The sequence below is a fragment of the Chrysemys picta genome, chromosome 7 (genome assembly GCF_011386835.1).
Source record: "Chrysemys picta bellii isolate R12L10 chromosome 7, ASM1138683v2, whole genome shotgun sequence".
Classification (NCBI taxonomy): domain Eukaryota; kingdom Metazoa; phylum Chordata; order Testudines; family Emydidae; genus Chrysemys; species Chrysemys picta.
The window spans coordinates 85,445,245-85,461,094 of NC_088797.1; the positions used below are offsets into that span (position 1 = coordinate 85,445,245).

Below are 15,850 nucleotides of genomic sequence, written 5' to 3' on the forward strand. Positions count from 1 at the left end.
AATATGAAAAAACAGGTGAAAAAGCCCATAAGGGGTTCTAATGCTTGTTTTTTGTTGTTGTTGTTGTTGTTTTTTAAATCTGTTTATTCACTTGTTTTAGGCACTGGCAGCAATGCATGTTACATGGAGGAAATGAGAAATGTAGAGATGGTAGAGGGAGATCAAGGACGAATGTGTGTGAACATGGAATGGGGTGCGTTTGGAGACAATGGATGCCTGGATGACATCAGGACAATTTATGACAAAGCTGTTGATGATTATTCGTTAAATGCTGGAAAACAAAGGTATTTAATACTGACATCTAGCAAGAAATCTGATGCAAAATTTATGGAATACTGATGTGCTAGGAATAAGTGATAATTGCCTTCAGCTGATTTTAAAAGTGGTGTAATTAGATCTCCATTTACGGAAAATGGAGGGATTAAGAGGACATAATAGTTTACACCATCACTGTCCCCTGTTGGGGGATTTCCCAGATGGATGACTTTCTCCATCTCTGACAGGTCAAGTGGTTGGAGTCTTTTCTCTAATGTCTACTCTGTGGTGGTCATCCTTGTTTTTGTCACCTCCAAGCTGTTAAACTGCACCGCACTTTGCTTGGGACTACCTTCTCACGATCATCTGGAAATTTCAGCTACCTGAGAATGCAGCTGTCTGCTTTTTAAGTGCGGTGAGCTGTTACGTGTCCAGAACATCAGCTCAGAATGCTGTACTGGCCTCTTATTTGTGACCAGTTTAAATTAAAGGTTTTGGTGAGAACTTGGAAGGGGGAGTAGGCTTTGAAACTGTTAGTGCATGGTAGCAGAGTCTGCACAATGAGTTAACACGTGGCAAGCTAGTGTGCTTGCGATTCACGCTGCAGCTTGCTGCACATTTAACTTGCTGTGTACACAAGCCATCATATAAATATATTTATAAAAATAATGATTGAAGTGTAAAAACACATGAGGAATACAGAGAAGGTGGCAGACTGCTTGGGAAGCTCCAAAATGTGAGGGTACAATTTGAAGTCCATAAAGGATCAGGCACTGAGGAAGCTGGGAGACGCTTTTTTGCAATGACAGCAAAGTGAGCATGGAATGAACTTCCAAAGGAGTATATAATTCAGAGAGAGTTAGGCACTTAGGAGAGAGGCCATTTATAGGATACAAGACTGTTCATGGACCTAATTGGACTATACGGCCCCCTTCCAATGTGAAATGTTACTTTGTACCTAGGTTGGATAGAGGAGCCAGTAAAATCTCAGATTTGCACAAAGGACTGCGAAAGACATTGTAATGTAGTGAATTATTGATTAAACAAAAAAAAAAGCGAAATGTACCTTGCAGTGAATTAACAGATGTGGAGCCTGGAGTACTGTGTATAATTCTGGTCACCCATGTTAAAGAAAGATAAATTCAGACTAGAACAGCTGCAAAGAAGGGCTGCTAGGATGATCATGGGAATGGAGAGTATTCTACAAGAGGAGACTGGGCAGTATGTTTACAAAGCAAATGAAAGTGTGATTGTAGCACAAGTAAATATACCAATGCTAAGCTAGCTAGCATGGGAAACAATCATAGTGAAGACTTGGTGGCACAGGCTTCTGCATGGGCTAGCAACCGGAGTACATACCCAGGGTCCCCAGTGCACTGGTGCTGTGGTAGCTAACCCATGCTGAGGCCTGTGCTGCCATGGCTTCACTGCTGTTGTTACTGATAATAGCTGGAGTAAAGGTAGCGTGAGTGTACTCACACCCCATCACACCTTTGTTTGCTGTGTAGACTTACCCTGTAAGAGGTTGGCTTGTTTAGCCAAGTACAACAAAGGCTGAGAGAGAGGATGTGATTGCTCTCTATAAATAAACAAGGGGTAGGGGGTAAACACCAAGGAGGGAGAAGAGCTATTTAAGTTAAAGACCAATGTTGGCACAAAAACAAATGGGTATAAATTGGCCATGAACAAATGTAGACTGGAAATTTGAAGATGGTTTCTAACTATGAGTAGAATGAGGTTCTGGAACAGCCTCCCAATAGGACTAGTGTGGGCAAATAACATAACTAATTTTGGGGCAGAGCTTGATAAATTTATGAATGGGATTATATGATGAGATAGCATGGGAGTGGCCTTCCAGGAGGTCCCATCCAGTGCTATGTCCTGTGTTCCTATGTTTAGTTTTAATTATTAAAATAATACTTCATCCTAAACCAGTAAATGTTCATTTAGAAATTTTATCAATGTCCGTCACTGAGCACCTGATAGCAATAAAAATGATGTTACAAATCGAGAGATGTATATCAGATCCCCTGCATTTTAAAAGAAAAGTTTATTAATATGGGACCTCAGTACTCCATTGTCTCTGTTACTGTATTACTGCTGAGAAATGGGAATTGACCACTGACTTCTGTGTTTGTATATGAACAAAGTGTGAATTAGCAAAATTCTAACATTAGTAATTGTCAAATACATTAAACGTTTGAGAATCATGTTAGCAATTCAACAATAGCTAGGAGAGCTAACAGGAATTGTCGTACTCACGTCGGGGGCAAAATTGACAGCTAGTTACAGGAGCTGGGCAAAGAGGGTTGGTAAGCATAGATTCCAATAGTATACAGTATTTGAGTTTGTATAACACCTTTCATCTCAAGAACCTAACATGATTTGAGTACACCTAATTACACTTCACAACACCCATGTGAAGAATGAGGATAAATTAAATACTGCTCTGGCTGCGTGTATATCCAAAGAAAGGGGGATCAAATTTAATACAAAAGTTTCCTCAGAGAATTCAGTTATTCCTTTTCAAGGTCTGTCACAACTGTTTATTGTAAACAGCTAAGATATAATTAAAGAGCTAGTTTAGGACAGAGATGCTCAAACTCTGCCCAGTTGAGCATGATCTTAGCAACTTGGTTGGAATTCTAAGGAGGCAAAGATAAATGGAACACATTGCATTTTCCATAATCTCTAGAATAGAGGCATGTCCTTGAGAAATTGCAAGTCCCAACATGCAATGTTTGGATCAAGATGTGTTGGGTTTCTTTTAACTCAATGATTTGTTATGCATTTTGGCACATTTACTGTTGCTTCTACATCTGGACACGTGCAACAGATTAAGTGCAGCAAGACATTGAAATAAAATCTTCAATGATACAATATAAATAGCCCTACTCTCTGTACTGATGAATTCATCCAAAATGAAACCAATAAGTAATGGTAAGTAAGCTATACTCCAGGAAATACTTATGAACACGTAATATTACTTTTACCACTGTTCACGCACTTACTTTTTTCAGTGTGTTACCCAGTAGTTTCTGCTCTTTGTAGAACTCCTCTATGAAAAAAGGTCAAGCTCCAGGGACTGAAACTCAGCTCCAAACGCACATTGTCTGTGTAACCTACCAACACCGAGGCAGCTCCATTTAATGTTCTAAGACTCCAGTTATGAGACCGTGACCAAACTCTTCACTACTGTTTGGCATATCCATGTAAACAAGCTGGATTATTTATAAATAATATTCCTTCTGAACTGTACCATTGTCTTTAATTCCAGGTATGAGAAAATGATTAGTGGAATGTACCTGGGAGAAATCGTTCGCAATATTCTGATTGACTTCACTAAAAGGGGATTCCTGTTTAGAGGTCAGATTTCAGAGTCGCTGAAGACCAGAGGTATCTTTGAAACCAAGTTCCTTTCACAGATTGAGAGGTAAGATTGACGCCCGGTAGAATTGCTCCAGTTGAAATAGTGCATGTTTAATTTAATACTGGTGTTTGAGGGGAGGAAACATCTAGGAGTGCAGTTCAACTCTGCTTGTCATTGGAAGGTACCTGTACCATGATCTTCATTAAAGAGCGATGAATATCAGCAGATGGAATTTTTCTAGAATTAAACTGATATAGATTATACAACACGTGTCCTCATTAACTAAATCTGAGCAACTGCTTGGCATTCAATTCTTATTGAAGCACACACTGGTTTGTAAACTGTAAGGCCCTGCTTTTGCAAACATTCACGTGTGTGTTTCATTTTATTTGAGTAGCCTTACTGAATTCAGTATCCCATCTTGCATGAGTAAAATTGACCCCTAGGCAAGTATTTGCAGGATCAAAGCCTAAATTGTGTAGCTCTCAGATTCTTTGATGTCAAAACTTATACACATTGGTAACTGTTAAATGGCACAAATGTCAGTGGTCATGGATAGCCTTACATATTTGACATATATCTTTTGTGTATATTTATGTAAGGTAGATGTTACTATTTTCCTTTTTTGTACTCTAGTGAGATTCAGGCTAATTGCCTCAGCTCACAGAATTTTAAACTGTTTAACTTGCCCTTATAACATATGTTTAAAGCTTAATCATGTGTTTTGGCTTTTTACCTTTTCTGAAAGTAAGATCCTCTAGCAATTTAGGAATTCTAACATTTATAAAATGCAACATTTTCCTTTTTAAGTGTCATACAGTAGTTTTACCTCTCCAACTGAATGTGCATATGATAACCCGGAAGGAAAAGAAAGATTCATGCCAGATTAGCAAAACTATTTATAGAGCACAATAATGAAATGAGAAGTTCACTTAGAACTATATGACTTACGTAGGGAAATAATGGGATCACAAATCAGGAAACAGAAAAATGATTTTGTGCTCAAATACTTCTGTAAATACAAGGGAAAATATTATGTTTTTATCTGTACTGAAGGCCTATCAAGGCTGCAAGAAGAATTCTTTAGAATGTCTTCTCAGTTCATAGGAGTATTTCCAACTACCTCTTATGTCGGCAAAACATATGTTGCTCAGGGGTGTGAAAAAAACACCGTCCTGAGCGATGTAAGTTACGCCAGCATAAATGGTAGTGTGCACAGCGCTACGTCGGCCCAGGAGAACTTCTCTCGCTGATATAGCTATTGCTGCTCGTAGGAGATGCTGTTACTATGTTGATGGGAGTGCTCTCTAGTCGGCATAGTATGGCTACACGAGAGATCTTACAGTGGTACAACAGCTTCGGTACAGCTGCCGCTGGAAGCTCTCTAGTGTAGACATAGCCTGAGTCATAGTGATAGTAATCAAAGATGTTTTTGCTGTTTCATTTTATTGTTTGTATGTTTAAAAACAAAAACAAACAATTTCCTTGTTCTTATTGAATACATACAGTAGTATGTAGTAGTAGAGAGATAATTATTAAGCTATACTAGCAATAGCTACTCATTGATTATTTGTATTGTACTGTTAGTACCAAGATAGTATATTGTAAAGTAATTTAAAGGCCATTTGATGTTTCAAGGAAATGCCTAATATAATAGAGACTTATAAATACTTTTCTCATGGAAATATCCTTTAGAACAAATGATGAGGGAAGAGACATGCAAAAAAAATCCAGTCTGTTGAACCAATATTACTTCTAAATAGAACATGTTTCAGTGTTTGCCGTGACTCTTTATATGATGATTGATGCTTGAATGCAGCAGCATAGGGTGGAGAAATGAGCTCAAGATTGTGAGACACTCTCGTGAGTCCTAACCTGGCTCCAACAGCAAATATTTGCTAGATGTGCCTATGATGATTTGGAGGTTCACCCAGACCAATAAGAGGCTCTGTCATCGCCTGCTCTGTAACCGTGGGTACCTCTGTATTAATGCAGCTATGATTCAGAGCCTTGACACCAGCAGCATGCCCATAACACAGTGGTCTCATCCTGGCTTCCACTGGCCCAGTTACTCTTTGCAGAGTGACACCAACAATTCTTCTGGTCCTGAGTCTCCCCAAAACTGTCTCCCCTGCAGTGTCCTGTCCCTCTTACTGGGTGCTCACAAAGATAACACAAAGTTTGCAGCCTCTGAAGAGCCAGTATACACAACAGCTTGTTAGCCGAGCTGGGTTTATACACACACTGAGATAGCTTGTAGTAAAACTGAGAATAAGTTTATTAACAAAGAACATGGATTTAAGTGATTTCAAGTAAGAGCAAAAGATAGCAAAGGGTTATAAACAAAACAAAAATAACACTTAATTCTAGCAAGAAATATCGCTGCCTTATGTAGTTTCCTGCTCACTCCAAACTGCCAGCATTCTCAGACCTGTTTTAACAGGAGGATCTAGCTTTTATAGATACAAAGCACTGGCTTCTTTGTTCTCTCAGGTGATGGATTATTCAAATATTCCCCCCCCCCCCTTATATTACCCCAAAGTTCCTTGTCTCTGTTTCAAGAGCCAGGAAGGCTTCCTGGGTGTATGGACTCTATCTCCTATTGTCATCTCCCCCACTTTCGAGTTTGGTGGCTTTGTTTACCTTACATGTAAATGTTCTTTTCATTGTCCTCTGCGATCAAGCGGGTCAGACAAGTAAATACATGTTCCTTTGTTTAGGGCAGGCTGGGATTTATGGGCTTCCTGTCAAACACATTTTAAGGACATAGTTTTATCCTACATTTATAACTCATTGTACTCACCCCATACATACATCACACAGTGGTTTTGGGACCAATGTGTCACCAGTTTGCATATGATACTTTCCCCAACATCTTTTAGATACAGATTATGACAATAGTGTGTTGGGGCAATGAGTGTGTCAGGCCTAATGTAAGTCATGGTATGGTGTGCCCTCTGCCCGTTGGCATTCATGGGCTCCTAAGCTCACTGTGCCTCACAGAGGGGTTGTGAGAATTTATTAGGTATTAATTGTGGTATAAATACTGAATATTGTTAAAGGCTTCATTCAGTGACCTGGTCAAACATCTTGTTCTCCTTTCTTTTCAGTGACAGGTTAGCATTGCTTCAGGTACGAACAATCCTCCAGCAGCTGGGCTTGAACGGTACCTGTGATGACAGTATAATTGTAAAGATGGTTTGTGGAGCAGTATCGAGAAGAGGAGCTCAGGTCTGTGGAGCTGGAATGGCTGCTGTTGTAGATAAAATAAGAGAGAACAGAGGATTAGACCACCTGGATATAACAGTTGGTGTAGATGGGACGCTGTATAAACTACATCCACAGTAAGTATTATTTTTTTCTGCATTTGTTTGTAATGAGTGCTACATTGCTGTAGGTTTGGCCTTTCTCTGAAGTGTCAGATACTGGTCTCTGTTAGGGGAAGAATAGTCATTTAAATTAATAGCAAGCAAAAACAGAGCTTGAAAAACAATTATGGTTGGAGCTTTATAAGGGGAATAAGAGACTGTAAAAGGAATAATAAAGCACAAATAGTTAGCAGTAGTATGCCTGTAAGGGTACAGACTCACCTCTGCAGTGCCTCCTGCTGGTCATCCATGGGAATTAGCTCATCCCAGCTCCGGAGCGCCCTCTGCAGGCCGGTGTCCCACTGCCTCTTGGCCCCCGTGTCCCTCCCAGGACCTGGTGCCCCTTTATCTGGGGGGCTGCCCCTTGGCAGTAACCCCTTTCTCTTTGGGTCTCCCCTCCCCGGGGAACCCCCACCCACTATCGCCACCTCGCCTCAGAATAAGGCCACTGCCAGTCACCAACTAGCCCCCGCTCCCTGGGGCAGACTGCAGTATAAGCCACTCGTCATCGGCAAGGTTGGGTTTGGACCTGCTGCCTTTGCCTACCCCTGGGCTGCCCTCTGCAACCCCCAGTACCTATTTGCCTTTTGGTAGGCCGCAGCCTGGGGCTTTCCAGGCTGGAGCTCCCCGGCTCCTCTGTCTTTCTCCAGCCCTGCTCCACTCAGGTACCCTGTCTCTAGCTCCCTCACCCTGGCCCATCTCCCTCTACAAACAGAGAGAGACTGTTACACTCCTGGCTCCCAGCCTCTTATATAGGCCCAGCTGAGGCCTGATTGGGGCGTGGCCCAGCTGCGGCTACTTCCCCAATCAGCCTAGCAGCTTTTTCCCTTCCTACAGCCCTCGCTCAGGGCTGTCTTTAAACCCCTCAGGGCAGGAGCAGGTAACCACCCCGCTACAATGCCAAATAAAAAGTAATGAAACTCATTAAATAAGTTGGAGGTCAGAAATACAGGCGAGAGCAATAGGGCCATTAAATAGGGGAGAAAAGCAAAGAATTATTGCTTCCTGAAAAAGAAATGACAGAAGAATTAAATGGTTTCTTTGCATCAGAGTTTGATATTGCAACTTTGGAGGGTGTTTGTGTGTAGTAGTGAGGAAGAACTGTAGAGACTGACATTAATGAAACAGTGGTAGGCAAAAATAAAGGAATACTAATCAGGTTACTTCCATGAAAGATATGGCATAAGCTATCAAAGCTCAACCATTAACTGCTGCTAAGTTAATAATGGTGTTGCAGTTGTGTCTAGATGCCCCAGTCAGGGTTTGGAACACCATTGTGCTAGGCATTGTCCACACACATGGAATGAAGAGACGGTCCCTGCTCCAAAGAGCCTTTTAAGTAATCATTTGATATTGAGAATATTCCAGGTGACTGGAAAATGGTAAATATAGTTCCACTATTTAAAAGAAGCTAAACATTGCACATTGCAAGTCTAATGTATATATTAGGAAATGGTTTAGAGATAATACAGTGTGTAAGTCACTGTGGATTTGTGAAAGATAAATTGTGTTGGAAAATGTCATGACTTTTGCAGGGCTGTGAGGAACCAGTAGATTCAGTATACCTCGACAGTCAAATGTGGGCCTGACAGATTATCATGTGAAGTATCTAATAGTGGGGGTAGATAATAAATTAGTAAAATGCTAGTGATTCTCAACCCATGTTTTGTGTAAACATGTAGTTTAGGGTCTAGGTCAGGGATTGGCAACCTTTCAAAAGTGGTGTGCCGAGTCTTCATTTATTCACTCTAATTTAAGGTTTCGCGTGCCAGGAATACATTTTAACGTTTTTAGAAGGTCTCTCTCTATGAGTCTGTAATATATAACTAAACTATTGTTGTATGTAAAGTAAATAAGGTTTTAAAAAATTTTAAGAAGCTTCATTTAAAATTAAATTAAAATGCAGAGCCCCCCGGACCGGTGGCCAGGACCCGGGCAGTGTGAGTGCCATTGAAAATCAGCTCCCGTGCCGCCTTTGGCACGCGTGCCAGAGGTTGCCTACCCCTGGTCTAGGTCATATATTTCCCATAACTTGTATACTTTTGAAAATATATATATACATTTATGGGTTTCCCAAATCCCCTGCTTCCATCACCCCACTCCCTGCTGTGACATCAGAGAGGAGAGCTCCTAGGATTACTGTGACATTCCGGGGTGCAGTCCAGACCAATGAGCGGCTGTCACCCCTGCCCTGCAAACTTGGGTGCCTCACAGTGCTTTGTAGCTCCCAACTGAGCTGTCCACAAACAGCCTTCCAGCATGCAGGTAACACCCTGAGTGTGTATAGCTGCAGCCTGCCAGCCACACATCAGTCACACTCTGGCTTCCACCAGCCTTGGTTACCACTTGCAGGGTGACCCGAACATACTCCCAGTCCGGGTTTTCCCCCAAAATGTGTGTTCTGCACTGTCCAGCCCTCTCCTCGACAGTCCAGACATATTCGGTTCATTGCCTCTCTAAGGGGATCCATATACAACAGTTTGTCTCCCTAAATGGAGTTACCCACACAGGTCACAACAGTGGATTCGTTTTGATTAAAGAATAAAATAAGTTTATTTAACTACAAAGAGAGAGATTTTAAGGTAGTACAAGTGTAAGGCATTAAATTCAGAAATGCTTACCAAAGAAATAGAGAACACTCTTCCTAGGACTAAAACTTAACAAACTAGACTTGGTTTCAAGGTGAAGTCTAATACCACATATTTCCAGTAACGTTGCTGACAAAACTCTCAGGCCAGGACCTGCTCCCAAAGTCCAGTGGCTGTTTGTTTTGTCGCCTTAGGTGAAAGAGAGAGAGATGGATAGGGAGAGATACCTTGGGGTGTCCCCCTCCTCCCCCTTTTATAGTCCAGTCCTCCTTTGAAATGCATTTTTCCAAGGGTTACCCCTAGATAAAGCTCATTCCCGCTGTGAGGTTGAAGTCATGGAGTATTGTGGTAAGAGGTTTCATGCGGATCCATTTGTTCCTGAACTCCCCTCCTTGCCAAAAAATGGCCACTTGATAGGTGATTGCTCATCAACTTGGATGACACCTGGCTAGAGATGTCAGCTTGTTCTTTCTCTTTTTGAGAGACTGGTTTACTCAGACTTGTCTGGTAAACACATTTCAGACCTAATTTCGGCTTCTGTTTATAACTTTGCACATAATGTTACTACACATATTTCATCATGATATTAATGACCAGTGAGTTATAAGTTTTCAAATAATACCTCACAAGGCATATTTTGTACAAAGCTTATTATAGTCGTGTGTAGGGTGTGACTGCAGGGGTGCATTTGGTACAGTTACCTCGTAGCAGCAGTGGTGGGAGGCAGGAGCAAGCAGCCCAGGTGGTAAAGACAACTCTTCATCAGCTGTGGGGCTTAAGGGAGCTTCCCCATAGACTTCCCAGAGCCAGTGAGTGTGTGGAGAGATAGGATAAACTCCTGAGTCTGTCTCGCATTAATGATGGTAGGAGGGAAGGGCAGAGGTAGCATAGGTTCAGGCAACCATGCGCCTACAGCTAAGGGGTAGAACTAAATAGTTATCATTTAAACAGCTTTTTCCTTTCATAACAACCATTGTTATATTGTCTCCCAATCATCTGCACTCTCCAGCAATGTTCTTCATCTCTCTTTATGTGCCTAGCCAGTGTTCAGAATTTTGTTGGGACTATGTTCCTCATGGCAGAATCCTGTAGCGATGCTGCTGGATTACACTTACATCCCTATCTGTTTGTTTTGTAGCTTTTCAAGGATCATGCACCAAACAGTAAAGGATCTCGCACCAAAATGCAATGTGACATTCCTCCTTTCGGAAGATGGCAGTGGGAAAGGAGCAGCTCTCATTACTGCTGTGGGATGTAGACTGCGTGATGCTGAGCAAAACTAAACTCCAGAACACTGGCTTTAATTCTGCCTTTCGAGCACTTTCTTATAAAGCTGCGACTCTGTAGTCTGAACTGGTAGAAGACCAGAATTCACTGCTTTATTGAAAAATACAACTAATGACATAAAAAATAGGATACAAAATAGAGTGTGTGCTGTTGATAATATCACCCATCTCTGGACCCCCAATCTGCATGTTTCTTTTCCACCTGGTTGGTACATACATTCCCCATCTCTAGGTCATGAAAATCAGTTTATTATTTATGCAGCTTTCAAAATAAGTTATTCTTTGAGATAAAATTACAGCCAAACGATATACATTAATGAGAGCTACTGTTAGTTTGTATGAAATGTATTCTCTCCAGCAGATACTACGTCCATGTTAAATGCACCACTGTTATGCTGAACATAAAATCAAGGTGTTTATGCTTATAGAAGCAGAAGTAATAATTCCCTCCTGCATTTCTGTCTAATGTTGTTTCACTTAAAATGACTCTGGAAATATTACAGTGTGTCAGCACTGGGTGCTCATGTAACTCTATAGTGGGACTTAGAATATGACTTATTTGCTTCCTCAGTTCATGTTTTATTACAGTAAAAGTAAATGGCTCTGTCCCACAAATCTGGTATCACTGGCATTTCCCATTGCTTCCGTGAATAGTGTTGTGTTACCAACTACAATATGTATTGTTTAAAGAGGAAAATCTTTACTAGTAAAATCAAGTGATTGATTGGGGTAATCCAAATCTCTGGACATGGGAAATCTGTGGTCTTTAGCAGATTTTGCTGTATTTTTCAGAGTCTAAGATTTCTTGTAAAAGTTTTCTATCCTTTTTTTAACTAAATAAATCAGCACACTGCTGTTTTGCTGAGTCTGTAGCTAAACAGACTGAAACAGTATCATACAGAAGTGTTAAATTCCCCCTCTTACTTAGAGGTGTTTTTTTTTTTTTGCACTTCAAAGAAGTTTTAATGTTTAAACACCTTCTCAAAACACAAACACCCAGCTAAAGTTAATGATCCTAAGGAAATACCAGGGTCTGACTTTGGTTTGGACGTTAAGGACCCAGGTGCGTAAAACATAAACCACAAAAACAATGCCAGGCCCAGTTATTCCATGGACTAAAACAACAACGACAAAGATGATATACATACTGAGTATCCCTTCCTATGTTGAATCGATTCTGTCAGTGTAAGTATTTAGCACATCTATTTTTTTTAAACCAAGAAGCAAGTTAAGCCAGTCTACATTAAATAACTTTTGCATGTCACACTTTTTTTCCTGCAAAAAAAGGAGCATCCTTTGTAGTTAATTCCTCCTTTTCTACCAGAAATGAATTGAGGTCTCTGCATGGTTTTTTCCTGCAGAAAATCTGGATATGCAGCTTACTCTTCCCTCTTCTTGTGTCACTCCCAAGATTTGGATTGCCCTAGTTATTGATAACATTTCAGTATGCATTATGATGCACTGTGATTGAATGTTGTAAGGTAACATGTGAGTCACAAACAGTACTTGCAGCTTTAAGTGTGTGTGTGTCTACCTGAAGAATTGCATGCCTAACTGGTTTTGCAAAGGTAGAAAGTCTTTTTACTTTGCACACTAGTAATAGTTATACTAGTGTTAAGTGATATTTGTGAAAATATTAAACTTTTTTTGATGTGTGTTAACTGGTGTCCCGTGATTCTTTCTGGAAGAGGCTCTGTTGGATGATGGCTTGGTACTTTGCAAAGCTCTTCTGTTTTATAAAGGTATAAAACCTAATCGCAGCAATGTCAGGGGGTTTTATATTCCTATGTACTCTATTACTAAGGAGGAGTCCACAGGCATGACAATGACTTGGCCTATTGTACTAAAGCAAACCTGCTTAGAAATACATTTGGCCAGCTGTTCAGTCCAGAATATGATAGATGCACCTCTGCAAAGCTGCACATACTCTTATGGAGTCCACAACCGCCTTGTTTGTTTGTGTGCACCATCTGACATTTGTACACCCACATATGTCGGGTAACTACACATATCCACTGGTTTGCATATGCAGTTACCCGATTTGTATTTTGAAATGTCAGTTTGTGTGCACAAATGTTGTGCTCTCGCAGGTGTGCCAATTGTGCCTCTAGTTGAAACTACAACTCATAATCTCTGCTGTCAGCCTGCCAAGACCCAGATATGCATCTATAATCCAAAATGATAGACAAAATAAAGTGAGAAGCTTGCTATGCTGAACAAGGTTTTTGTTTGCTTGTTAGTGTAAGTTACATTTTCTATCATTTTAATTGCATGAATCTTATTTATGATGTCAGCAATCTTTTGGAGATGGCTTGAGCCATAAAATTTGGATCTGACTTTTGAGCACTAGTAAATTTGAATTTGTTTGAATCTGAGAATTTGGTTCAGTATAGAGAGACTGATCCAGATTTGAATTTTGCTGCTATTCAAAGTTTAGATTGTGAAACCTCTTCCCACTAAATTTGGAGGTGCTTGGATATGTGGATGTTTGGTTGGGCCAATCTTCATAATATATAATAAATAAAAAGGAGATGACAATAAGCATGGAGGTGGCTTTGTGTTTATAACAGTGGAACTTTCGCTGTCATGGAGGATAGTTGATGTGAGATGAGAAGCCCTAGTTCTTTTCTAAGCAGAAGATAGATGTATGCAGGACTTTAATCTCTAAACTGCTTCTTACCCATAAGAAGTGTGTTAAGAGTGAAGTGCAAGTCTTGATTGTATTTTTAAAAATGTCTTAAATTCCATGTTGACCAAGCAGTAATTGAGATGTCTTACAGTGCATTATTTAAAGGTTTGTGGCTTGAAGAATAAAACTATGATCCTTACTTTGTAAGATGTTTGTTATTTAAAAATGATCATATAAACCTTATTTCATGGGAAAAGTGTCATTTACATACCCATGTTATGCTGTCATCTGCTCATGCTGATTTGAGGGTCCTTTAGTGTTTCTCTTACAACGGTCTCATCGGCATTTTAATGTTTTAAAACAAGCAATTTTTGTTCATTTTAAATTAGCAGAAGGTAAAAATAAAGAGTTTCCTAATTTCTGAAACTATTTTGTGCTTTTTGTTTCTTCTTTTTGTTGGAATGATGAGATTCTTCAGACAATTTTTCCTTAATGAATACAAGGGACTCCTTTTTTTGGTATTTAAAAACAAAAATAACTGTAGATGGCAGTTCTCAGTAACTGGATATTTTAACTGCAGTTTAATATTTAATCATTTCTATATCTATATATTATGAAGGATTTTATTTATTATTATGGAGAGCCATCTTCTTGTTACCTCATGAATTGCTATAAATAATGCAACCTGCCTTCCACTCCACTGTCTTTTGCTGTGCCGACTGAACGATGGGGAAAGAGTCTCCACTTTCAACCACTGCATCAGTGACATGACAGATCTTATCAGAGATCATATTCTGATTCCTGCATAGAAATTTAGCGATGATTTCTTCAGTTTTAGAAGACATTCTCCGAATATGAACCAGAAACAGGCTAACAAAAAACATCAGTGATCTGATCCATCAGAAAATAGTTGCAACCTTCATAGCCATACAGTTCAAGGAAGGATGGTGATGCTAGCTCTGCAACATGCTATCCCAACCCTTCAAGAAAAAGAACAACCTGATGCCCAGAAGGGTAATCTATATCCCACTCCCTCAATACAGCAACCCTTCAGTTCCTTACTAGGGTATTGTAGAGCTGTTTAGTGGGAGGAAAACTCAAGGTAGTCACCAAAGTTCAAACAATCTGGTTATATGTCAAGAAGAGATGGAAGATGAACTAGCTTTCTGGAAGAATGGACACAGGTCATGGTGGATTCTCCATCGCTGACCATTTTAAAATCAAGATTGGATGTTTTTCTAAAAGATACATTCTAGGAATTATTTTGGATTGCAATGGTCCCTTCTGGCCTTGGAATCTGAAATGGTTGGCAGACACAGTAAGTGAACTAGTGCTCTCTGTTTAGTTGCTTTTATCAATTCAGGTTAAGCTGTCCTTAACATCCGTGTAGACACTTTAACATCATTACAGTTAAATTAGCTGGGTCATATTGTAGCTGAGGAATGGACAACTATAACACAATTGTAAAGGGGTTATAGGGTGTTAATGGGGCTTTCCAGTAGTGTTAATCTAACTTAGTTGAAAAAAGCACCTTTTTGCATCATCTAGGGATAGACCCATAATGATGTGTAACTCAGGCTTATAGTGACTAGGAACACTTGACAAATTTCTTTAGCAGAGAATCTCTCCTGAAGTGCTTTTATTTCCTGTAGCAGAAGGAATCATGGTGGTTCTTATTAAACAAAGCTGTCTTCATTTCAGTTTCTTTCAGAGACTGCTTATCAAGGTGTGTGTGTGTGTAAGAGAAAATGAGCTTTCATTTTTTTATCTGTTGTACTATATTTAGTAGCATCACTATAGGAGGTTTCTTTTTCTAACTCCCATTCATTTTCTTAAAATAATGGTAAACCCTTGCATGCCCCCCAAAACCAGCTAAATAATGTCCAGATTAAACATCTGAATGGTACTGTACTGTTTAAAAACCCTGTTCCTGACTGCAGTTACCCATCATGTGCTACAGTCTTCTGGGAATTAGTGCCACCAGAAATAGCCCTGACTGCCACATGTGGATGAGAAATGCTGTCTCTGGAAAAATCAAGCTGTACAGTCAAGGAATAGTTGACTAGTGTCAGGACTAGGAACAGCTTTTGGTAATTTTTTGAAATCTTTAAAAACAAAGCTGAACCTTTGAAAGATGAAAGAGACAGTGCCAAACTGCAGTTACAGTGATGGGAACCCACAGAACTATGGGGTCACACCAGTGTAATTTTGAGCAGAATTTTCTACAGGGTGCATAAATGGGATTATTAGGCAGATATTGAAGAGGTACCATCCATTCCCCTGCCTAAAACAAAACTGGGAAGGAAAATTGTCCCTGTCTACTCTTTCAATTTTATTTACAAACATGGCTTTAT

The 15,850-nt window shown here is 40.0% G+C and overlaps 1 protein-coding gene across 2 annotated transcripts in view; it reads left to right on the forward strand.

The window, feature by feature from the left end:
- Positions 1–12,528, forward strand: part of HK1 (hexokinase 1) — a 71,945-nt gene extending 59,417 nt beyond the window's left edge. For both annotated transcript variants that reach the window (XM_005281896.5, XM_065553495.1), the window contains 4 exons: positions 101–284; positions 3,533–3,688; positions 6,736–6,969; positions 10,720–12,528. In XM_005281896.5, coding sequence (XP_005281953.2) covers positions 101–284; positions 3,533–3,688; positions 6,736–6,969; positions 10,720–10,864 — 719 coding nt within the window. In that variant the 3' untranslated portion in view covers positions 10,865–12,528. The remainder of the gene's footprint in view (positions 1–100; positions 285–3,532; positions 3,689–6,735; positions 6,970–10,719) is intronic.
- The last annotated feature ends 3,322 nt before the right edge of the window (positions 12,529–15,850 follow it).